This window comes from Gymnoscopelus microlampas, assembly GCF_963454915.1.
Source record: "Gymnoscopelus microlampas genome assembly, chromosome: 23".
Classification (NCBI taxonomy): Eukaryota; Metazoa; Chordata; class Actinopteri; order Myctophiformes; family Myctophidae; genus Gymnoscopelus; species Gymnoscopelus microlampas.
This window is the reverse complement of record NC_139960.1, coordinates 13,826,260-13,850,737: the sequence shown is the minus strand read 5'-3', so window position 1 is coordinate 13,850,737 and position 24,478 is coordinate 13,826,260. Positions and strand designations below refer to the sequence as shown.

The 24,478-nt window shown below is 40.8% G+C and overlaps 2 protein-coding genes across 2 annotated transcripts in view; both read right to left on the bottom strand.

The window, feature by feature from the left end:
* LOC311039791 (tetraspanin-8-like) overlaps positions 1–4,257 on the bottom strand; it is a 9,348-nt gene extending 5,091 nt beyond the window's left edge. Inside the window, exons 1-4 of the mRNA XM_084049775.1 lie at positions 4,015–4,257; positions 3,655–3,731; positions 3,383–3,445; positions 277–393 (exon numbers count right to left, since the gene is read on the bottom strand). Of these exons, the coding sequence (XP_083905901.1) occupies positions 277–393; positions 3,383–3,445; positions 3,655–3,714 (240 nt within the window). The 5' untranslated portion in view covers positions 3,715–3,731; positions 4,015–4,257. The remainder of the gene's footprint in view (positions 1–276; positions 394–3,382; positions 3,446–3,654; positions 3,732–4,014) is intronic.
* Positions 4,258–9,742: 5,485 nt separating this feature from the next.
* LOC311039492 (tetraspanin-8-like) lies at positions 9,743–24,259 on the bottom strand. The gene is made up of 9 exons (XM_084049403.1): positions 23,992–24,259; positions 19,542–19,598; positions 18,757–18,882; positions 18,377–18,451; positions 15,766–15,861; positions 15,251–15,352; positions 14,274–14,306; positions 13,271–13,354; positions 9,743–12,653 (listed from the first exon to the last, which is right to left on the bottom strand). Exons 1-9 carry the CDS (start codon positions 24,049–24,051, stop codon positions 12,552–12,554), a joined length of 735 nt encoding a protein of 244 aa, XP_083905529.1. The 5' UTR covers positions 24,052–24,259; the 3' UTR covers positions 9,743–12,551.
* Positions 24,260–24,478: the final 219 nt, after the last annotated feature.

The window sequence follows — 24,478 nt, the reverse complement described above, 5'->3', positions numbered from 1 at the left end:
TGTGTCTACAAAGTATACAAATCTTTTTTTAACTATAAAACAGCCATTTATATTGTGAGTACCAGGAAAATCTCCTCACAATGTTTATTTCTCAAATTCTACTATACTTGTGGGGTCATTCGGCCCTCACAAGTATAGTCATCACAAGTTCACGCACACACGCATGCACGCACACGCACACACACACACACACACACACACACACACACACACACACACACACACACACACACACACACACACACACACACACACACACATTATGTAATATTGTACCAGGCGTAGAAGGAGCTTGTTCTCCTTGTAGGCTCCAACCACTCCCAAACAGGACAGAAGGATACAGCTTCCTGACAGGATGTAGAGCCACACCATGCCTACCGACACAGACTGCACCTAATCATAGAGAGAAATATCATCATTCATAATGTTTCACTGTATAGAACAACATGGTAAAATGCTTTGTGCACATCCTGTCAACCGCCACACAACTAATGATGGATCTCCCCCCTCTGTTCTTTCCTGCTTATTATAATTTCCCCGCAATATTTTATTTTCAAATAGCAGATCTACAAGCTCACAACGCGTCGCATCGCGACGCGTTGTGAGCTTGTAGATCTGCTATTTTCAAATAGCTGAGGTATATGTTAAAGTGCTCACGTGGCCCATAAGTCGCTTCTTTTGGGCTGGTTTTCCTAGACCTGGTTGCTTGTTTCTCTCACAGAATCTGGCAACACTGCTTATAACATCCCCTCACCCCATCATCCGAATTCCAACATCCATTCTCATTGTACATCACTTATCATTCCCCACTTATCATCCTTCATTCGGGGTCTACTCAGGGGTCATCAATGTGTCCGTACACGGACAAATGAGTCCGTGGCTGTAGACTTGGCCTTGTCTGTGGCAAATTTTTGATTTTTTGATTTTTTTTTACATTATTTTGATCATAAGACTCAATTACTGAATGTCTCAGTCTCCAGGCTTTCCTCAGAATATGCATGTCACTTATTTACTATGACACTATGTATGACACAGTCCACTGGTACAGTGGTTCTCTAACTTTTTATTTTGAAGGACCCCCAGAGTATTTCTACATTGCAGTATTGATACTTTTACTTAAGTAAAACATTTGAGTACTTTTTCCACCCTGCAGTGCTCCACTCCCCCCTATATCCCAGCATCGTCACATGGCGTCGACACCACAATGGCTGCCCTGAGAGTGCCTGCTCCACCCCCACCAGTTGTCTGCTCCTGCCCCTGCAGAATCAGCCTAGACCTCACCCTCTATGCCTGATCTGTATTACCACCTGAAATATTCTTTGTCTCATCCCCAGTTCTAGACCAGTTAATTGGCATTTTTTGGGGGGGGGCTTCTGGCAGGACGCCTACTTGTTGCAAAGTAGCCCCAAAATGTTGACACCATGGGTTTTTTATACCATAATCCCCTAGTCTAGACGTTGCTCTAATGTTATCTTTTCGGGGGTCGCAATCACGTCCACGAAGCCATGGCGACAATGCAAACGACCTCCTCGCCAAGACTCCTGTGTCAGCAACTCCTCCCGGGAACCTATACGCCCCTTTTCCCTCGCCCATTCTTATTCATTCAATAAACATCCTTAACCTTTCTCAAAGGTGTGGTTCTTGATTTGTGAATGAATGAATGAATGCATGGCTGGCTGGCTGGCTGGCTGGCTGGCTGAATGAATGAATGAATGAATGAATGAATGAATGAATGACTGACTGCCTGAACTGAACTATCTTATTTAACTAACTTTAGAGCTTCACTCAAGTTCTCGCTTGCTCTGCATGTCTTAACGATCAGACAAGGGAAAAACTAAAGAAATGCCGGAAACATTAACCTGTTATTGCTGCTACATTGAACCATTACAAATTAATTTGACTCTCACGCACCCACATACAAGATGTAACAATAAAGAAAACCTTGATCGTGAATTCAGCTGTCTAACTGCAAGTCAAACAGTAAAGACCTTTGTCAGTTCAAATAGTTGGCATTGGCATCTATATATCTACTTGGTCTGTGAAACAGTAACTCAACTTCCATTTGATCAGTTCTGCCACCAGAGCAGAACAGAGATAGAACACTAACGAAAGGGAAGTTGGTATTCTAACAGTATTTTTGATTAGCTGACTTTATGAATGGTGCCACAATAGTATCTATTCAGTGTGACACAAAAGCGTTGGCACAGCTGATATGCTACAGCTACTCTACTTCCATATTATAAATCATATTGAGATCACACACACACACACACACACACACACACACACACACACACACACACACACACACACACACACACACACACACACACACACACACACACACACACACACACACACACACACACACACACACACACACACACACACACACACACACACACACACACACACACACACACACTGCACGTCCATACCAGAGATAGCAGGGTTAAAGTGGTTAAGAAACCTAGTCCTATACTTATATAACTTTGCCTATTTGACTGGTTCCAGTAAGAGTTGAGTTGCCCTTGTTATGCAGAGTAAAAAGGTAGCCCTGAAACATCTGTCCAGCATTTTATTTTCCTTGATCTATAAAAATAATTGTGACAACAAAATTCTATTTGAGAGAACAAAACAATACGACACAACACAAGGATTAAATGGATGCTGTATTTGGTACTGCTGTGTGTGTGTGTGTGTGTGTGTGTGTGTGTGTGTGTGTGTGTGTGTGTGTGTGTGTGTGTGTGTGTGTGTGTGTGTGTGTGTGTGTGTGTGTGTGTGTGTGTGTGCGCGCGCGTGCGTGCGTGCCTACGTGCATGTGAGAGCTTTCTGAAGCTGTATAAACGATTTCTGGATCTCAGCCCAACTGGAATGTAAACAGACCCCTTACCGGAATACAGCATTCTGTAACTATTATGTAACCTCACACACACACACACACACACACACACACACACACACACACACACACACACACACACACACACACACACACACACACACACACACACACACACACACACACACACACACACACACACACACACACACACACACACAGGAAATGGTGGCTAGAATTGCCTGGAGCTGCTGAAAATAAATGGATTTGAACAATTGTTTCAATTCTACTACTACTAAGTACTACTTCTATTACTACTGCTAAAAGACAGATAAATAGATAGATAGATAGATAGATAGATAGATAGATAGATAGATAGATAGATAGATAGATAGATAGATAGATAGATAGATAGATAGATAGGATGGACGGACAGACGGGCTGACGGGCTGACAAACAGACAGACGGGCTGACAAACAGACAGACAGACAGACAGACAGACAGACAGACAGACAGACAGACAGACAGACAGACACTTACATTATGAGAGTTGAGGAAGTTGTTAGCCAGCAGTCCAAGTACCAGCAACCCGCAGCCAGCAGCCTACAACCATGAAAATATTTGAAATATTACATTATGCATACAATTAAACACACCACACTCATATACTGTACATAATACAAAACAAATCCTTATGGGTCCATTTGGTTACTTTTGTACACAATTAACCTCAGGATTTTACAGTATACCACTACTAATAAATGTAATAATAATTATTAATATAATAATAGCAATGTTGTTATGTTACTTACTCCTAGTAGCAGACAGAACAGAATGAGGGCTGATTTCAGAGTGCTGTAGGGCTTGTCCATTGTCACAAATATAATTCCTTAATAAAGTCAAATTAAAATATGCTATTAATAAAAGGCTGTATAACAGTATACTGAACTAGCATAGCATGACATTCATTTATTTAGCATTAAATGAGATTATTGTTGACTTGTTAGAAATGATTAAACAGACAATGCTATTAAAATGATTACAGTAACAGAACTAAGTCAAGCTGGAAAAAAGAAGATAATTTGTTAGAACTAAACAATGAGTAAATTAATTAAGACACCAAACTTAGATAACACAACAACTGAATTAAAAACATGAACTATGAAACCAACCTTGTTGTATAATGATGAGTGAAGTCAGGACAGTTTGTCTGTGAGACCAGGACCGGCAATGCCTGTGTATACTCACGTGTGTGTGTGTGTGTGTGTGTGTGTGTGTGTGTGTGTGTGTGTGTGTGTGTGTGTGTGTGTGTGTGTGTGTGTGTGTGTGTGTGTGTGTGTGTGTGTGTGTGTGTGTGTGTGTGTGTGTGTGTGTGTGTGTGTGTGTGTGTGTGTGAACAGTAGGCTACAGCTACACTCTAGCTCAGTACCATATAAAGTAGCAGGTACTGTAGAGCGGGTAAAGCACAGAGTTGCAAAAGAGAGAGAGAGAGAGAGAGAGAGAGAGAGAGAGAGAGAGAGAGAGAGAGAGAGAGAGAGAGAGAGATTGTATTGGCCCAGTTTCTGTTTACTGGGAAATGGCACACTAAGTTTTGCTTTGCAAGCAGACATTGATGGCAATTGATATCCTTTAAAGCTTTTAGTTATTACTAGTTGGTATTATAATAAGAGTATGCAATCGTTTACTCTATATTATCCACAAGTTTCCTAGGGCGTTGTGGCCATCACTTCCTGTCGATTTGATACCTGATACCTGATCAGGTCGACAGGAAGTGATGCCCACAACGCCCTAGGACAGGGGTCTTCAACGTTTTCAGGTCAAGGACCCCCTAGCTGAGAGGGAGATGAAGCAGGGACCCCCTCTATATATTGTATAAAATTGTGTTTCAAATTGAACTTTTTTTGTTTACTTGGTCTGCTCTTTTCTCCCCTCTACACCTATACCTCTCTCCAAAAATAGCCGATCTACAAGCTCACAACGCCTCGCAGCTGACTGACTGACTGATGAATATAGCTACGGTAAATGACTGGTTTACTACTGAATGACACATATTGGCCAATTTGTGTTTTTCCAGTTTTTCGCCCAGGCCCCCCGGGGCAGCCCAACTTTGATTGCCTCCCACAAAGTTTCCTGGAGGAGTTGGGTTGGAACTAATGGAGAGGTGTTGGTAAACAACTTTATGAACACATTTGTGAAGTAAGCTATTGGTAAGTGTTTAATTTCCAGATTGGGCAATGGTCACATACAGTATGTGGCTCTTTCTCTAACTAAGGACTCCATGCGGTTGAACAACCTAGATGATTAAGAATAACACACATACGCACGCACACGCGCACACACACAGTATTGGTATCAAAATGTACTTAAGGTACCAAAAGTAAAAGTACGATGCGACACGCTGTGAGCTTGTAGATCGGCGATTTTCAAATAGCCTATGTATAAAATAGGGCTACAGTGGTTAATGTATGTTTTATAATATAATCATTTATATCTGCAAAGTAGTAACTAAAATGTTCAAATATTTGTAGTGGAGTAAAAGTACAGAAAATTGGAAATACTCCAGTAAAGTAAAAGTACCTCAGAATTGTACAGTACTTGAGTAAATGTACGTAGTTACTTTACACCACTGCACGCACACGCACACACGCACACGCACACAGACACACACACACACACACACACACACACACACACACACACACACACGCACGCGCGCGCGCACGCACACACACACACACACACACACACACACACACACACACACACACACACACACACACACACACACACACACACACACACACACACACACACACACACACACACTCTTGAGGATCTCGCCTATAGGCTAGGAAATGAAACGAATAACAAGCATGCCCCTCTCTATTGTTGACAATCTCACCTAGGAAATGAAACAAATCAGACATGCATGCACAGACCTCCCAACCCAACCCCATGGAAGATTTCACCTGTAGGCAATGAAAAGAACAACCCCTCCACCCCTCACTGTACATCTCACCTAGGACAGGGGTCCTTGACAGGGTTCCAGGGGTCCCCTAAATGTGTTAATAATAGGCCTATAGAGTACAGAAGTCCTGACGTCACTCGTTCATCCCCTGGGTCGCGGAAGTCATTTCTCTATGGAGAATAACATTGGGTCGTCTTAGAATCGTCTCGCCATATTATGAAGACATTCACAGGTGTTACCAATGATACTAATGAAGGCTCTGTTCCATTCTGGTCAAACAGAGTCAGGGTGCTGATATTGTGCATGTTGGCCCACTGGAAACACTCTGTTACACCAGTGGGTCTACAGTTGGGGTCCAGGGACCCTCATGGGCTTCCAAATGGCCCCTTACAGGTGTGTAACTCTGAGAGTGTACAAATGGAACCAAATGGACCCGTAAGGGTCCATTTGGTTCCATTTGTACACTCTCAGAGTTATGGGGGTCGTGGAAACCACTGTGCTACACTAAATGCAACAGAGCCTTCATTAGTATCATTGGTACTGTGAAGGAAGTGATAATATGGCTGCTGTGCATTGAGCCTATTGTGGTCCAAAAATTTAAAAAAATACTGAAAATTGGAAATACTCCAGTAAAGTAAAAAATACCTGGAAATTGCTAAGTACAGTACTTGAGTAAATGTACTTAGTTACTTTACACCACTGGGTCCTTGGCACACACTCTTCTCAGATGGAGGTAAAATACACTACACACATTACGTTGGGGATCCTTTGGCGTGAAAATGGTTTGAGAACCACTAGGCCTATAGGAAATGTCCCAGAGCATCAACATGCTGACATAACTAGGCTACATAAACAGACAACCTGGCAACACACTCTACAGAGAACAGCAGGGCTTTCATACACACAGGTGCTAACAGGACACAGGTGATCACTATCAACACAGGATAGAGTATATGTACTGAGGGGAGGTGAGGTGAACTAGAAAGGAATGTGGGTGTGACTCGTGAGAGACAGATCCTGACAGCAGTGGTGTAGAGTACATTTACTCAAGTACTTTACTTATGTACGATTTTGAGGTATTTTTTTACTTTACCGGAGTAGCCTTCCAATTTTCAGTACTTTTACTTCTACTCCGCTACTTCTCGGATCCAAATATTGTACTTTTACTCCGCTACAATTATTTGAAAACTTTAGTTACTAGTTACTTTGTAGATTTGGATTATTATTACAAGACATACATTAACCACTTCAGCCCTATATACATTTTGGCCATTTGAAAATAGCCTATCTACAAGCTCACAATGCGTCGCGACGCATTGTGAGCTTGTAGATCTGCTATTTTCAAAAGATTTGTATACATTTGAAAAAAAACTTGAAATGGGCCATTCTGCATAATGAGTACTTTTACTTTTGGAACTTTGAGTATATGTTGATGCCAATACTTTTGTACTTTTACTCAAGTACATTTTGAATACGGGATTTCTACTTGTAACAGAGTATTTCTATATTGCAGCATTGATACTTTTACTTAAAACATTTGAGAACTTTTTCCACCTCTGGATCTTGACAGTACCCTCTCCTCTCCTCTCCTCTCCTCTCCTCTCCTCTCTGCCCCGCTAATATTGCCTGCCTCCTCCATCCTATCCATGGCATTGACCAATTAAGACAGCGTTTATCCCTCTGAAACAACATTAGAGAACAATAACAGACTTTGTGATGTGAGTGTTCTAAATGAGATTACTGCTTGCTTTCTATTCTAGAAGCTATTTAACTGGTGGTCCAAATACTGAGTCATACTGTACATCATATGGCATAACTGAATGACATCATAGACTTGCCCAAATATGGTGTTCCACCACCTTTAGTTGTAAATTCCATTGTACCAGGTATTTAAATGGGTGGCATTCCTTTTGTTAAAATGTGTGTTCTAATTCTGATAGCGATCACTGCTATAGTGTTTGTTCAATAACAGGGTGGTGCCAACCACTCCTATATCTGGCTTTGTCCGTGTGTCCGTATGTATGTATGTATGTATGTATGTATGTATGTATGTATGTATGTATGTATGTATGTATGTATGTATGTATGTATGTCTGTCCAATAAACAAACATTGATGACAACATCAATACGGGGCTCATCAAAGGCACCACTCACTTCACACAGGGTGTGATTTTTGGGGCGGTGTAGCCGCCCCCTATAAGTGAGTTTTGGACACCGACCAAAAAAATTGTGTACCCCCTAACCCTTCCATTGTTAATGCAAATCGATACTTTTTTCATATCAGCCAATCACATTACAGCTAGTGTCATCACCACTAACTGTAATGTGATTGGCTGACTTTGCAAATTCAGGACTGTGATTGGCTAGCGAAACACATGACACATGTGCAGCCCTATGTTATGTTATGTTATGTTATGTTTTATTTATTTGATATGGACATCACAATTACATTGGACAGAACCAGATGCATTGTTTACAGTGTATATAGCACGAGTGCTAATTTTCAACACCTGTCCACAGGAAGCTTTTCTAAAATACAGTAATACCAATCTAAAACCCAATCAAGTACAAAAAAGAATAATATATATATCTATCTGTACATGTATATACATATATACATACATACACATGCACACATACATACATGCACTAATAATTAACATCATCAAAATCAATATTTAGACCCAATACATCAACCAAACAAAAGAAGACATAATCATTCAGATAACCAGTCAGCAACTATACGTTGTGAGCACATTTGATTTGATTTCAGCCATAACTTGAGTTCTCTGTTAAACACATTACCATCCGACTCTAGTTTTAGAACCGTAGGCAAAGAGTTCCAGAGGTTTACCCCCTTTACTGAGAAGGCAGACTGCCCGAAGGTGTTTTTGCTTTTAGGTACAATACAATCACCATGAGTTGATGCACGTGTGGTTGCTCTACCAGAGCTCTGACGCCTATCAACCAGTCTGAGTATGAATAGCAGTATGGACTTTAAAAAAAGTCATTTATCCTTTTTTTAAAGTGAGTCATGTTGTGATGACCACACACCGCCCACTTCACACTGGGTGTGATTTTTTTTGTCTATCCAGCTCTTTAATAAACAGAAAAATCACACCCAGTGTGAAGTGAGCAGTGAAATTTATGAGTTATTCATTTCATCATGCATCTCGGTAGCCAATCACAGCACATCCTGCGAAGTGACGTGCTTACATTTTTTACATTATCATTAATTTCATCATGTGTCTCGCTAGCCAATCACAGCACGTCCTGCAGAGCTTAGCCTATGGGCGTGTTTTCCACAGCATGGCGTCACAGCGAAAGACACATTTTCACGACGGAAAGAAAAACTTTTGCCACGGATAGGTCCTAAACCCTCTTATAGGAGCGGTTGCACTGCTCAAAAATACATTTTCAGGATTTAATATAAATGGGTTCTCTCTCCTGACTGGATAAAATTGGTATCCCGGCCTGAAAATGTTTTAACCATCAGAGTAATTGAATAAAGCATCTTTTGTGTTACGTGTGCAAGTTCGCGTGCATACGCACGGACACACACACACACACACACGCCCGTGTTTCATCACTCAGCACTCTCTAATCATAATGAAACAGCAGAGAAGTCTCACTCTTAAATCCCCTTTACACACACACACACAGAATAGCAGGATTCCCAGCTGTTGTGGGTTGTTAATAGATTTAGGAATAGACTTGTAATCTCTGGAGTGGAGAGACACATGCACGCACACACACACACACACACACACACACACACACACACACACACACACACACACACACACACACACACACACACACACACACACACACACACACACACACACACACACACACACACACACACACACACACACACACACACACACACACAGTATTTCCCAGTACACCAAATGACAGAGAGGACATCTTGTCGTTTATATAGTCGTTTATTAAACATGGCAGGCACTTCACTGTAACTTCAACATGAAAATACACACGGAAATCGATAGAAACACGATAAACATAAAACACAACTTTGACATCTTTCTTTGTGTTCATACCAGGAGCTCTAGTAGGCCTACTGCTTGTCACCAGGGTCCTGGTAGGACATAAAACCAGCAGCACTAGTGGTTCTGGCTAGTATAGCAAGCAGAACCAGTATAGAAAGAAGGTTGTGGCAGGATATAAAATGAGCCATACTAATGGTTCTGGTGGTAACCGTCTTCCATCCCGACATCTCGCCACTCCGACTAGTGGCTTCCGCGTGCGGTTAGGGTTAGGGTGAGGGTTAGGTATAGGGTTCGTTAACGTCGGAAAGGCGACATGTCGGAAAGGCGCCATGTAACCGGTTCTGGTGTAGGTTACAAATCCAGCGGTACTATAGTCGTTCTGGTACTGTAGGACAGAAAACCAGCAGTGCAAGGGGCTGTGGTAGGATATAAAACCAGCAATACTAGGGGTCCCGGTATAAAACAATAACCTCCTAAATGAATTCAGTTTTTCCATGCATATGCTCACTTTGCTAACAATGAACAGAAACATCTATTTGCAAACAAAATACAAAAATAACTTTCAGTACATGAGTGCTTACAAACACAAATTTTACGCGTCAAAAATCATCAACAGCAAAAAAAAAACACATGCACAATGTCAGCCATGTTGGTTCTTCTCTCTCTCTCTTGGCTTGATATATACTTAGTAGGCTATTTTCTGCATTTTTTTGGTTTGCAACGCCACCAACGCTAATCTACGTATAAATCTGCCACGCCCTTTTATTCTCTTTCTCACTCGTCCATCTTAGACTTCCAAAATGAAATACTCGCCAATTGAAAACGTCAGGCCCTGTTCATACAAATGATCGATATCACAAGTTGATATAGATACGTTTCGCCCCTCTATAATTTGGATATGACGAAGCGAAGTTTGCCTAACGATAGTATAGTCTTTTAGAACCCTTCATACAGTATGCGCTACCATCTAGCAAAGCAGAAAAAGACACCATGATAAAGTTGTATAAAAAAAAGATTTCATGAATGTTCAGGTCAGAAAAACGTATTACAATCCTCTGTTAAATGCCCTCCTTTCTCTCTCTCTACCTGTCTCTCCATCTTTGTGTTTAACACTAGTTGATAAAAAGCTTGCTTTTGGACCAGTGGTCCTACAGGTTAATTGCATAATTTTTCACTGTACAGCAGAACAAAACGGAAAAAAGGCACATCTGAAATATATTGGATAGATCAGTGGTTCTCTCAGAGTTACAGCCCTGTGGGTCCATCTGAGGGCCCCTGAGGGTCCCTGGACCCCACTTTGAGAACCACTGGTATAGATAGACAGTTAGTATAGATACAGTAATGTATACTTGTTGTTACTATACTGTAGTAGCATTAAATGCTTTTTTTGGGGAGTATTTTAAAACACCCCTCCCCCCATGCAGTAACTGGGTAGTAGGGGTAACCTACCCTAAAACCCTACTGACAATCAGTAGGGTTTTAGGGTAGGTATCTGAGCTTATAGAGGTTAAGGGTTTGGCAGTGAATCTTCCACAGCAACAGAATGAGCTGCTATGCAGAAAATAGCCGATCTATACTTGTACCGATCGACTATTTTCGGCGAGCGGGCAGCAAGTGGTACGATGACGTTTAAATCAAGCTGTTACTGGGAAGTGATCGTGTTGAACAGGGTGTCACTTACATGCACACAATATTCTGTCTGTTGACGTTTCTCAGTTAATATGGTTTGATGAGGATGCATTTGTAGAGAAATTAAGACAAGGATTATACACAGACCATCCATATTGAAGAGTTAAGATTCATGTCGCTGAGAAATTGCAAAATGGAGAAAAAAACTGTGATTATACATATTTGAAATATATTTTTTATTTTTGGCCAGTACGAGTGCAGCATTATCCCAGAATCAACCTTTTTCTGATACATTTACACTGACACAATTGCGTGTGCAGGCTCGCCAGGTTTTGACAGAGACAGGTACAGATCGTATCTTAAGTCATTCATTCATTGTTTGTTTCTTTCCGAATGTAATTTGTCTGTTTACATAGTCATTTTTTTACTTTGAGTTAATGTCTGTTCAAGTTATGTCTGTTCGTCTGTGTACAAGTCCTTACAGACTTGCTTGAGTCCAAGTCTAGTTCAGATTGCGACAAGATAAGAATTGCTGTTATTGGATGACTGCCTTCGACCAGAATATTGGAGTGCATATGAACATACCCTGCATTTATCCAAAATTGGTAACCTATCAAATTCTGTCTCTAGATTAGGGGGCGTTTGTTGCGGCATCCCTACTTTATTTACAAATTGCACCCCGGTTATATCCACCAAGTGCTCAGATCGTGACGCCAGTTCTGGGCCATCCATCTCTGCATGCCACTGCGGCGCTCAAGAATAGTCCAATTTAAATGGTCATTGTCGCCCTTCGTGGGCCGGACGTGTCACACAAGGCCTCCGGTTTCAGCAGCCCTGCTCTAGAGCAGTGATCCCAAAGCGACAGAGTTTGATAGGTTACTACATTTCACAGCTGTTGTTGAAATGAAAGTAGTGTTTGCATCAAGTGGTTGTGTTATTTTGTTCCAGTACAAAAAAAACACGAACGCAAACGCAACCCAACCCCCCAGAGTGGTACATAGACTGGCCTGTTGGGGGTTTAGGGGCTAGGGGTCAGGGGGGTCATCTGGTGAGGGTGGGGGTGGGGGCTAGGGGGGGGGGGGTTCAGGTTGGGGGTCCTCAGTACCCAGAGCCCTTCATGGCGATGTTCTGTCCCCCGGTTGCGCTGTCGTGGCGCCGGACCATTCGGATCATGAGGAGAGAGACGAGGAGGCCAAGGAGCTGGAGGAAAAAGGAAAAAACAAAAAGGCCCACGTTCACCGTAACGCTAATAAGTATTAATGTAACATCAAGGCTAATGATAACGCAGAGTTAAAAAAAGTAAGAGTAAAAGTCTGGAATTCAAAATGTACTTGAATAAAAGTACAAAAGTATTGGCATCAAAATGTACTTTGTACCAAAAGTAAAAGTACCCATTGTGCAGAATGTCCCATTTCAAGTTTTCAAATGTATAAAACTCTTTTGAAAATAGCAGATATACAAGCTCACAATGCGTCGCATCGCGACGCATTGTGAGCTTGTAGATCTGCTATTTTCAAATGGCCGAAAAACATATATATACGGCTGAAGTGGTTAATGTATGTTTTCTAATAATAATTAAAATCTACAAAGTAACTAGTAACTAAAGTTTTCAAATAATTGTAGTGGAGTAGTACAATATTTGGATCCGAGATCTAGTGGAGTAGAAGTAAAAGTATTGGAAATTGGAAATACTCAAGTAAAGTACATATACTGTACCAAAAAAACTGTACTTAAGGACAGTACTTAAGTGAATTTACTTAGTTACTTTCCACCACTGTGATAGCGGTAACAGAGATGAAGAGGACAACGAGTCTTACCGTCGTGGAAGCCAGGGTGAAGAACACACCCATGGGGATTTTAAAGAGCCAGTCAAAGAGTTCCCAGGCCTTGATACCGCACCCCTGGAGAGAAACACACAGTCAGTGGTGGAAGATGTACTCAGATGTGTTACTTAGAGTAATATGGTACAGTATGGTTCAGTACTGTGTTCAGTTTAGTTTTTTAATAGAATCTTGATAGGGACCTGATTTAAAGGAATAGTTCACCCCAAAACAACTTTTCTTTCCTATCGATTAGTCACCCCATGGAGACTTGAATTCATGGATATTTTTTTTATTTCTGTCGCATTCCTAAGCCAATAATTTGATGACCGGCGGAGAAAAAAAAGCATTCCGCTGCATTTTCAGAGCATGATAATTTTAATGATAGACCGGGAACGCATCCGTGTCATTTTTTGATTTCTTTGGCTATTCAAAAATAGCAGATATACAAGCTTGTAGCACGGCACCGAGTGCCGCACTATGAGCTTGTAGATCTGCAAAAAAAAAAAAAACGAGAACATTTTTGCAAATATATATAATATACAAAGATTTGCAAAGACTTTCACAATAATATTTTTTTGATCTGTTATTTTTTCAAATATAAAATATTATATATATAAAATATATTTACACACATTTTCAAGAATTTTCAAAAATAGCAGATCTACAAGCTCATAGATTTTTGAATAGCCAAAGAAATCTTAAAATGACACAGACCCCGGTCTTAATGGGTTAAGTTCTTATTTATCGGTATCACAATGACAACTTATTTTTCAAGGTTTTAAAGATTAAAAAAAATTATAATAATGTTATTTTATCATTAAAACCTTTGTGATTTGTCAATTACTAGGGGGCCCACTTATAATACCCTCATGGTCCACCAGTGGTCCCCAGTACACAGGTTGGGAATCATTGGATGGATGGATACATAGATAGACAAGATATATAGATGAATGAATGGATGGTGGATGGATGGATGGATGGATAGGTTTCACATTACCTTTTTGTAGACTTTTGAAGGACCTGTGGCGCCCTGAAAGAAAGCAAATGTATATATATAAATATGTAATACTAAACAAAATAAAAAGTAGGAGAGTGAACTCTCCAGGGCAACGTAAATCATCCTGCCCTAGTAATACATGAGGGGGCCGTGTTTTTTCAGATTTTCCAAAAAATATATACAAAATAAATTACAATTATTGAAAAAACACGGTCTCCTCACGTATTACAAGGACAATATCAGTCACCAGAACAAAGAACGGGTGTTTCCGATGAATCTGACATGGTCAAAATGGAGTTTGAAGTTACAATAGGTTTGTATTGGAAGGGCGTGTCTGATAAAAATGAATATCAAATATCTAAATGAATATCAAATATCTAAAATGCTATCTCAAATGCTCCCAAAAGCCTGAGTAGACGATAAAATGACCCAAATCTATTTTGAAAGAGAAATATCCCTTTAAGTACAGCACTTGAGTACATTTTACTTAGTTACTTATACACCACTGGTTTAGCCTGATTATCAGACTGAAGCTGCGTGGAGCTTCAGTCTGACATTGGCTCGTAGGTGATTGGGAGGGGATTAGAATTTGCCTAAATAATTTGAATTGGTTTAGAATTTCCCTAAACCAATCACAAGGGATTCCCACCCCCACCTCCGACTCTCATTGGACGGTTCTGTTCGTATATACCGTCCGAAATGTATATAGAGCTGAAGTGATTAATGTATGTTTTGTAATAATAATCAAATACAAAGTAACCACAGTTACCAAAGTTTTCAAATAATTGTAGTGGAGTAAAAGTACAACATTTTCCTCTGAGATGTAGTGGAGTAGAAGTAAAGGTACTGAAAATTGGAAATACTCCAGTAAAGTAAAAAACACCTCAAAATTGTACTTACAGTAAGTACAGTACTTGAGTACATGTACTTAGTTACTTTACACCACTGGTAACGGTTGGCGTATGTAATCAACCTACCTCTGGTTTGTCGATACACTCACTGCCGCTGGTACAGGCACAGGATTGTGGGATAGTAGTTCCCCAGTCCACATAGCTGCCGGCTCCACAGCAGTTCCCCTGCTACAGATAGACAGACAAACAGACTTAAAGGTCTAGTGAAATGAAAAATAAGTTTTTCACAATTTTAGAGAATATCCGTGTTCATCATTTGGGCATACCTAACAATCCGTGGCAAAAAAATCTTAATGACTTCGTTTGAAGGAAAACGTGCTGCGTGATGACATAGATACACTGTCATGAATATCAATGAATCTTGATCTGCTCTTTTATCCTTCTACTATAAACCTCTGCACCGAAAATAGCCGATCTGCAAGGTCGAAGAGCTTGTAGATCGGCTATTTTCGGCGAATGTTCCCCCCCAGGAATACGGATGCCGGGGTTCAAGTGGTTAAATTGTAAAGAGCTAAATTGGAATGTGCGCTGGTTCAACGTGAGATAATTAATTGAAGTATTTGTGAGTCATTTACACTTACTTCTCTCTGCCAGCCCTCGACCTTATCCTTGAAGGCCGGGTCCGACATGTAGTTAGCACCCAGGTCCTCAGAGTAACCTTCGAAGTAACTCTTCATCTGTCAACCAAGAGAGAGACAGACGGTTAGAGACACAGACAGTGAGAGAGAGAGACAGACAGACAGACAGACAGACAGACAGACAGACAGAGACAGACACATGGATAGAGAGCAGAGGGATTTATAACCAGGGTTATTATAGTAAAAAAAAAAAAAAAGCTAATAAAATAACTAAAACTAGAATTGGAAAAACATTTTAGTCAACTGAAATACAAAATAAAAATATAGCTGCAAGCAGCGATAATATGGGGCCAGGAGAGAGAAAGAGAAATGATAATTCCTTTAACAGGTCAGTTCATGAAAGTCCTTGCGGTCTTGTTTCCAATGAGGGCCTGTGAGCAATTAGGGGTTAAGAGTCTTGCTTGTGTCGATGACAAATTTCATCGACACATTTGCTGACCTGGCCTGGAATCGTACCTGGGGCAACCAGAGCCTCTGGCTCCCTAGGCGGGCTCACTAACCACTCAGCTATGGCCAACCCTCAGAGAGAGAGAGAGAGAGAGAGAGAGAGAGAGAGAGAGAGAGAGAGAGAGAGAGAGAGAGAGAGAGAGAGAGAGAGAGAGAGAGAGAGAGAGAGAGAGAGAGAGAGAGAGAGAGAGAGAGAGAGAGAGAGAGAGAGAGAGAGAGAGAGAGAGAGAGAGCGGAATAGATTGAAGAGACAGAGACATGGAAACGGAATAGATTGAAGAGAAAGACATGGAAACGGAATAGATTGAAGAGAGAGAGAGAGAGCCATGGAAACGGAATAGATTGAGTCATGTTTTTTGCAATTCAACTTAAATGAGTGTGCATCAAGTGAGGCTTGAACCAGCAACCTTGCGGTCGTGAGGCACTCTTAGGTATAGCTGCAACACTACCTATAGTGCTATAGCTTTGTCCAGGCTGATGTTGTCTGTTGAGGATGACAAACGCTTGCCTTCTGTCATGACCCAAGCCCCTGTTTCACTAACACTAAGATCACTCGTTCACAAACCATTTACCAATGAAGAAATTGTACATCTCCTCAGAAGCAAAACTAGTGAAAGTAGCCGATCTACAAGCTCACAAACCATTAAAAGTTGTCAGATTGTACATCGGCTATTTTCACAATGAAGTATGTTATACATTGAAAAAACATACTCTCATTGCTATCTGAAAAGTTGTGAGATTGTAGATCAGTTGTATGTAAAAAACACTCAATTAAGTATTTCATGTTATCTTTAACAATTGCAGATGTATTCATTGATAGTCATGTTGTGTGAAATGCAACTTAGATGAAGTCTGCACCAAGTGAGGCTTGAACTGGTGACCTTCAGGTTGTGGGGCACACATTTAAGCGAGAAGCCACCAACAGACAAGAACCTGTGAAAAAGGAGATCACACAGATCATACAGTTTCACGCAAATAGCTGAAAAATCCTGGGTTTAAGTGTTTTTCAAACTGCTCAAGATTGCGGACAATCTAAGGGCGGTGCTTACTGGTCAACGTGATAGATGTGTTCCTCATTAGTCAAGGCACATGTGTAAGCAGGTCTAATGGCTGTCGGCCAAACGAGGCATGACTTTTGCCTGTTTAAAGTTTCAATTTTCAAAAAATTGCTATAGCGCCCCCGTTTGACCAATTGGAGTAAGATTGGTTTCAGTGATATTTGGAATGGCCCTTTACATTTCTGCAAAGTTTCAAAGAATGGTAAGTCTGCATGTATGTGTTAGGGGCAGATGAATAATTGTCATAAAACTGCAATATTCATTGGCTCATTAAAGCTTAATTTTTTCACTTATGGAAGATATTTTGCAAACGTTTTTTGGTATAGGTCCAAAGTTCATGTGTAAAAAGTTTCGTGCAGATTACTCAAAAATCCCAGGAGGAGATAGGTTTTAACTGTTTTTCATATAATTCAAAATGGTGGGAGATCTAAAGGTCAGAGGTCAAAAGTCAGAGTGTGAAAGTTGTTCAGCATGAGGAGACGCATGTGTGCATCGAAGTTTCATGGCTGTAGGTGAAACAGGGCATGAGTTGTACCTGTTCAAAGTTGTCATTTTCAACTGAGTGCTATAGCGCCACCTTTTGACGAAAGATTGTGAGATTTATTTTTTGATCGTTTTTCATGACCATCTATCATATGGCCGAGTTTCATAAAAAGCGACTGCACGGTTCAGCCAGAACTGGCAAAAACGGCAGAAGAAGAAGAAGAAATGGAATAATGCCAATAACAATATGGGTCCATGCTGGAAGCCTGGCCCCATAAAGAAGGCTTTACACAAAGCCATAACTACAGTGTGTTTATGAAATTAAATACAAATCATACAGAAACTATCCTTACTTTTAGTATTTGACAATATTTCATACATACGCCTAATGCTTTCACACATTTAAAAAAATGATGAGGATCGCAGATCTACAAGCTCACAACGCCTTGTGACATGTTATGAGCTTGTAGATTTGCTTTTTTCACAATGTTTGACAGACAGACAGACAGACAGACAGACAGACAGACAGACAGACAGACAGACAGACAGACAGACAGATAAATTACCTGGTTTCTTTTGGCAGCGATGATGATTCCAATAATCAGCATGATTAAGATACCAAGTACCATGATGCCTGCAAACTGTAGACACAAAGACATCCATTAGCCGTAATTAAACCATTAAGACCTGAGGCCTACAATTGCCTTCTAAATCAGTAGTTCTCACACTTTCAACATTTTTCAAAAATGTAAAAAAAACAAACAGCAGATGTACAAGCGTTGCGAGCTTGTATATCTGCTATTTTTGAATAGCCAACGTAAAAATCTAAAATGACACGGACGCGTTCCTGGTTTTAACGGGTTAAAACCCGAGTCCCATTCTGAAAACAGTTTTTCAGAAAAACTTATGAAAACCAGGGTGCCCACTGGGTTTCTTTTATACTCACCACTTTAAGGACTATCTCTCTCTCTAGACATCCAGCGACGATTCCAAACACGGAGACGAGAAGCATTCCGATGGCAAACACCCACAACCAGGCTGTCCATCCGGAGGGAAGGCCTATAAGAGCCAGCTGCACACACACACACACACACACACACACACACACACACACACACACACACACACACACACACACACACACACACACACACACACACACACACACACACACACACACACACACACACACACACACACACACACACACACACACACACACGTAAGTGTAGTAAAGAGTAAAGAGTATAAAAGTATTGGCATCAAAAATGTACTTGAAGTACCAAAAGTAAAAGTGCTCATTATGCAAAATGTCCCATTTAAAGCTTTCAAATCTATACTAATCATTTGAAAATAGCCGATCTACAAGCTCTCAATGCGATGCATCGCGACGTTTTGAGAGCTTGTAGATCGTCTATTTTCAAATGGCCGAAATGTATAGGGCTGAAGTGGTTACTGTATGTTTTGTAAAAATCAAAATCTACAAAGTAACTAGTAACTAAAGGTAAAAGTAGAATAGAAGTAAAAGTATTGGACATTGGAAATACTCAAGTAAAGTACATATATCTAAAAACACATATATCTAAAAGAAAACATTTGAAAAACTTTTGCACTTTTATGTGGTACTTTAAGTGTATCTTTATGCTGATACTTTTGTACTGTGTGATGTGTGTTCATCATAGTGAGTGTGGTGTGTGTAGTGGGCGTGGTCTGAAATGGGCGTGACCTTACCACATCAGCAAACGCCTGGACCTTCACAGCGGCCACGACGATCAGGATTCCAATGAGCTATCCAATCAGAAAGCAAGAGTCGGATTACATCATCATTCACCGCACGCACGTGCACACACACACACACACACACACACACAAATCCCTTTAGACCAGCGGTACTCAAAGTGAGGTCCGGGGACCCCCAGGGTTCCTAGAAAAGGTCCCAGAGTGTCCCCAGCAAAATGTTTAAAAAAAGGTTTAGCCACTTTAAACCTATATACATCGGCTATTTGAAAATAGCCGATGTATGCAATTGTTTTTCAAGATTATTTTGTAGATCGGCTATCATCAAATAGACAATCTACAAAATAATCTTGAAAAAATGTGAACGATTTCTGAACGTTTTCAAAACAGTTTATCAACACAAATCTTGTACAGGGCTCCCTTGGCAGATGGGGGTCTGTGGCCAAAAACGTAATAATTTGGGGGTCCTCAGCATGACAAGAAGTATGAAAAGCATTGCTTTACTGTCAGATAAACCAGGAGGATAGAAAGGAGGAGCAATTATTTAACAAAATCAAAGCTATTAAAACTGCAGCTGTGGTTGCAACAGCATGACAGACTTAATGTCAAGTTTCAAATTTGAGAATTAGGTTCTTTAAGATGACCTGATGATGTACTAATAGACTGAAAAGTTGTTATATTCCCATTACATATTTTTTCTTGCATGTGACGACAGTGGGCGGGAGTTTTTTTTCCTTTCATTACGTCAGGCCTTCGTTTGGTCTTGTCCTACACACCTGTGGCCTTTGTAGGTGTGCAAAAGACTTGGCTTTTCAGAGAATTAGGTGACACAAAAGAATTCGGCTCTTCGGGGCCTTTGGTTTTGATGTCGAGAGAACTTGGCTTCTCGGTGACCACCCTCATGACATGACGTCAGGTGTGGCGTTGCACGGGCACCTACAGTATGTCTGATGGTTATCAGAGTCAGACCAGGGCTTACCATTGATTGATGAACTTTATTTAGTAAGACATGAGAAAATGTACATGGAAGTACAATTCACAATACAAGGTCTACTAAACTGGATAACTCATAAAAGCTGTAAGCTTGTTTAAAACATTTTTTTTTTAGCTCGAGACCCAAAAGACACATTTGGTGTCTTCCCGGGAACCCAAACTTATACAAATACATTCGGAATTATGTTACTTAAAGGGATAGTTCACCCAAGAAGTTACTTTTTTTCTATCGATTAGACACCCATGGAGACTTGAATTCATGGATATTTTTTTTGTTGTCTCATTCCTAAGCCAATAATTTGATGACCAGCGGACGGGTAGGCAGCGGTTGCGAGGAGACACAAAGGAGGCTCTTTGTGTCTCCTACCAGAACCGCTGCCGGTCATCAAATTATTGGCTTAGGAATGCAACAAAAACAAAAAATAATATCCATGAAAGTCTCCATGGGGTGACTAATCGATAGAAAAAAAAACATTTTGGGGGTGAACTATCCCTTTAAGTTTAAGCCCTATTTAATAGAGAAACGAGACGATCTACAAGCTCACAACACGTTTGGCTAAAAAAAGGACAAGCATTGTGGCAAAGACGGCTCATCTAACAGCTCACAAACAGTTGGATTTGAGCTGTATACAGTATCTCTTGGAGTGCCACTATTTTCTGGTGTCTTATGATACCGGAAAAAACAAAACAAACAAAAACAAACGCGGAATTGTTTCAAAATCACTCACTCCAAATAAACAAATACATGAATAAAGCTGCGTTGTATTTAGCTGCAAACACCCAGTGGCAGCTTTTGCAAATTGGAGGGGCATTTCAGAAAGCAATTTGAGCACAATGCACTCTTTTGACACAAAGTAGTGGTAGACCTGAAGGGCATTGGATCACAGGAAGCAGTGAAGCCAGGCTTCAGAGTCCTGGGGCCATCAGGGGTATAGCAGTAATACCCCTGTTCTTCTGCATAGTGCAGGCTATTGTATAACATTAGTGAGGACCAGTCTCCTTTGATGTTTTGTGCAAAGCACTTTGAAATGCCTCGTTGTTGAAACGCACTTATTCTAATACACTTGCCCTGCCTTGACTTGCTTGCCTTAATGGTAAGATGATGAGTTTTTCCACTGGAATTGTTTGCTGCCACAGGCAGTTGAGGAAGCAAGCAGTGGGTGTCGCTGTTTGACCGGCCGTGGAAGAGTAAACAATGAGCTGGTAGAGATGGTTTTGTTTACAGTGTGGTATGGACTGTCTGTGATGCTGAAACTTTTTGGCACCGTCAGTGCTTTCTCAAAACAATAACCATTTAAACCACCGATTCTCAACCTTTTTCATTTGTGAAATCGCGTTCTTTTTTTTTTCTGGGACTCCAATCTACACTGTAAAATCGAACTGTGTTTATTTAACTGTGAAAGTGTACACATGAACCAAACGGCCCCTTACGGGTCCATTTGGTTCCAATTGTACACTCTCACAGTTACAGATCCATAAGGGTCCATTTGGTTCCAATTGTACACTCTCACAGTTAAAGACCCGTAAGGGTCCATTTGGTTCCATTTGTACACTCTCACAGTTAAAGATCTGTAAAGGGTCCATTTGGTCCCCTGCTGGTCCCTGGACCCGACATTGAGAATCATTGCTTTAAAACCTATACTTCATTGCCCGGAGTCCCCCAGGGGTCTGCTCTAGGCCTCCCTCCTTTTTCCCCACTGTACACAAACTATCTTCAGATCTTCAAGCTCACTGTGACGCGATGTGAGCTTGTAAAATCTGCTATTTTCGCTGAAAGTTCGCTAACATACTTATTTCGACTTTAATGAGGTCGATTATGTTTGTTTTTACCATCGAGAAGATTACCATCGCCAAATAATTACTCAAAATCACTCTGTCATTTCCAGGTATTCCTCAATAACAACAATTACATAACACATGTTTATTTATACTATGCAGACTCACATGCATAAAGGAATAAGGAAGACATGCACGCGGGCACACAACCCCCCACGCGTGCATGCACGCACGCACGCACACGCACGCACGGACGCGTGCGTGCGTGCGTGCGTGCGTGTGCGTGCGTGTGCGTGCATGCACGCGCACACATGCACACACGCACGCACGCACGCACGCACGCACGCACACCCTATTATCTCTGCCCTCAGGCAGTGGTTGGTATGTTGGCGGGAATGTGACCTTTATGGTGGTTAAAACAAACCTGAAGATGTGATTTATGGGTTTGCCGTCTCTCGTTTCTGCTTTCCAAGTTTTTCCCGGTAACAACCCCCAAAAATCTTTGTTCATTATCTCTTTTCTCATCAAAATATAAAATAAACTTTAAATGCACCATCCACGTCTATAGATTGTTGTTTTTAGGCTTTTAAATGGATTTAATCATGATTGACGACGATCGTTTAAAAAAAATCTGCATAACTTCAAGAGATTGCTTTAATTAAAACCAGCGGTTCTCAAACTTTTTCCATGTCAAGGACCCTCGAATTAATGTATTTGGCCAATGACCATCTGAAAATATTTTGTGCCAGGGACCCCCATACAAGATTTGTCTTTTTAAAATGTTTCAAAAATATTTCTCATTTTTTGAAAATAGCAGATCTATAAGCTCACAACACTCGCTTTGTGAGCTTATATTTTCAAATAGCCGATGTTTATATGGCTAAAGTGGTTAAACTGACTTTGATGCTATATTAACTAATTTCACTGGGGACCCCTTCAAGGAGCCCTGGGGGTCCACGGACCTCACTTTGAGAGCCAATGAAATAACTGACCTTGAAAAGCCAACTGATCTCAGTTCAGTCTCAGAGTACATTTTTAAGGACCCCCAAATTGTTATGAATTTGGCCCTGCGGACCCCCTATCTGAAAATGTTTTGTGCCAGGGACCCCATAAGAGAAGATGTATGTAAAAAAAGATCTACAAGCTCTCAGCGCAGCACAAAGGAGCTTGTAGATCTGCTATTTTTGAACAGCCAACATATGAAATAGGGATAAAGTGATTAAAAATAATTGCGATGCAAATATATATTTTGCTGGGGACCCCCTGGGACCTCCCCAAGGACCCCTGGGGGGTCCCCGACCCCACTTTGAGAGCCAAAGTTTTAGTATGTCAACAAGCTGGTTTGTACTCACGCACACTGAAACCCAAAACCACACTCTAAAAGCCTCAGTGATCATTTAACTCGTCTGTACCCTCTCAGACAAATGAACACTGAGGATTTTATTGTGCAGGTACATTCTTTTTACACGTTTGAAGTTAACTAAAAAAGTTAGTAGGACTTTTCCGATTTTGACAAGTTTATAAAGATCTAATTAACTAACAAGAATCAAATAAACAAGTTAATAATCATATCCATGCTTTTTTTTTTCTCAACATGCACTATACTGTAGGGATGATAACTGCATTGTATTAACAATAATGATAAAATAATGATAATGATAAACTGAATACTCACCAGAAACAACACGTTGAAGAAGATAAAAAGGCATTTGAGGCAGCCGTTTATTTTCCCCATCTTGAATTGTGGTCCCAGTAGCAGCAACAACAATATAAGATCTTTAATAAAAAAGATGTGTTTCTAGTGGCAATGGAGAGCTTTGCATTCCAGTCCGAGCAGTTCAAGTAAGGTGATTCAGATGGATGATGGATGTCCTACTACTGCATACGTTAAGGTGTGGCTTGGTCTGTGTGTGCGTGTGTGTGTGTGTTTGAGAGAGATAGAGCGAGAGAGAGATAGAGCGAGAGTGCACGCGCGAGAGAGAGAGAGAGAGAGAGAGAGAGAGAGAGAGAGGGGGGAGGGGATATAGGGCATATGGACCAAATCTATTGAGGGGCGACAAGGAGGGTCTGGAATCTAGAACAGAAGCAGATAGAATGGCTGCTCCCTGTTCCTCACATTCAAGACCATTTGAACGTTACACGATGAAGGCTTTATAATATTT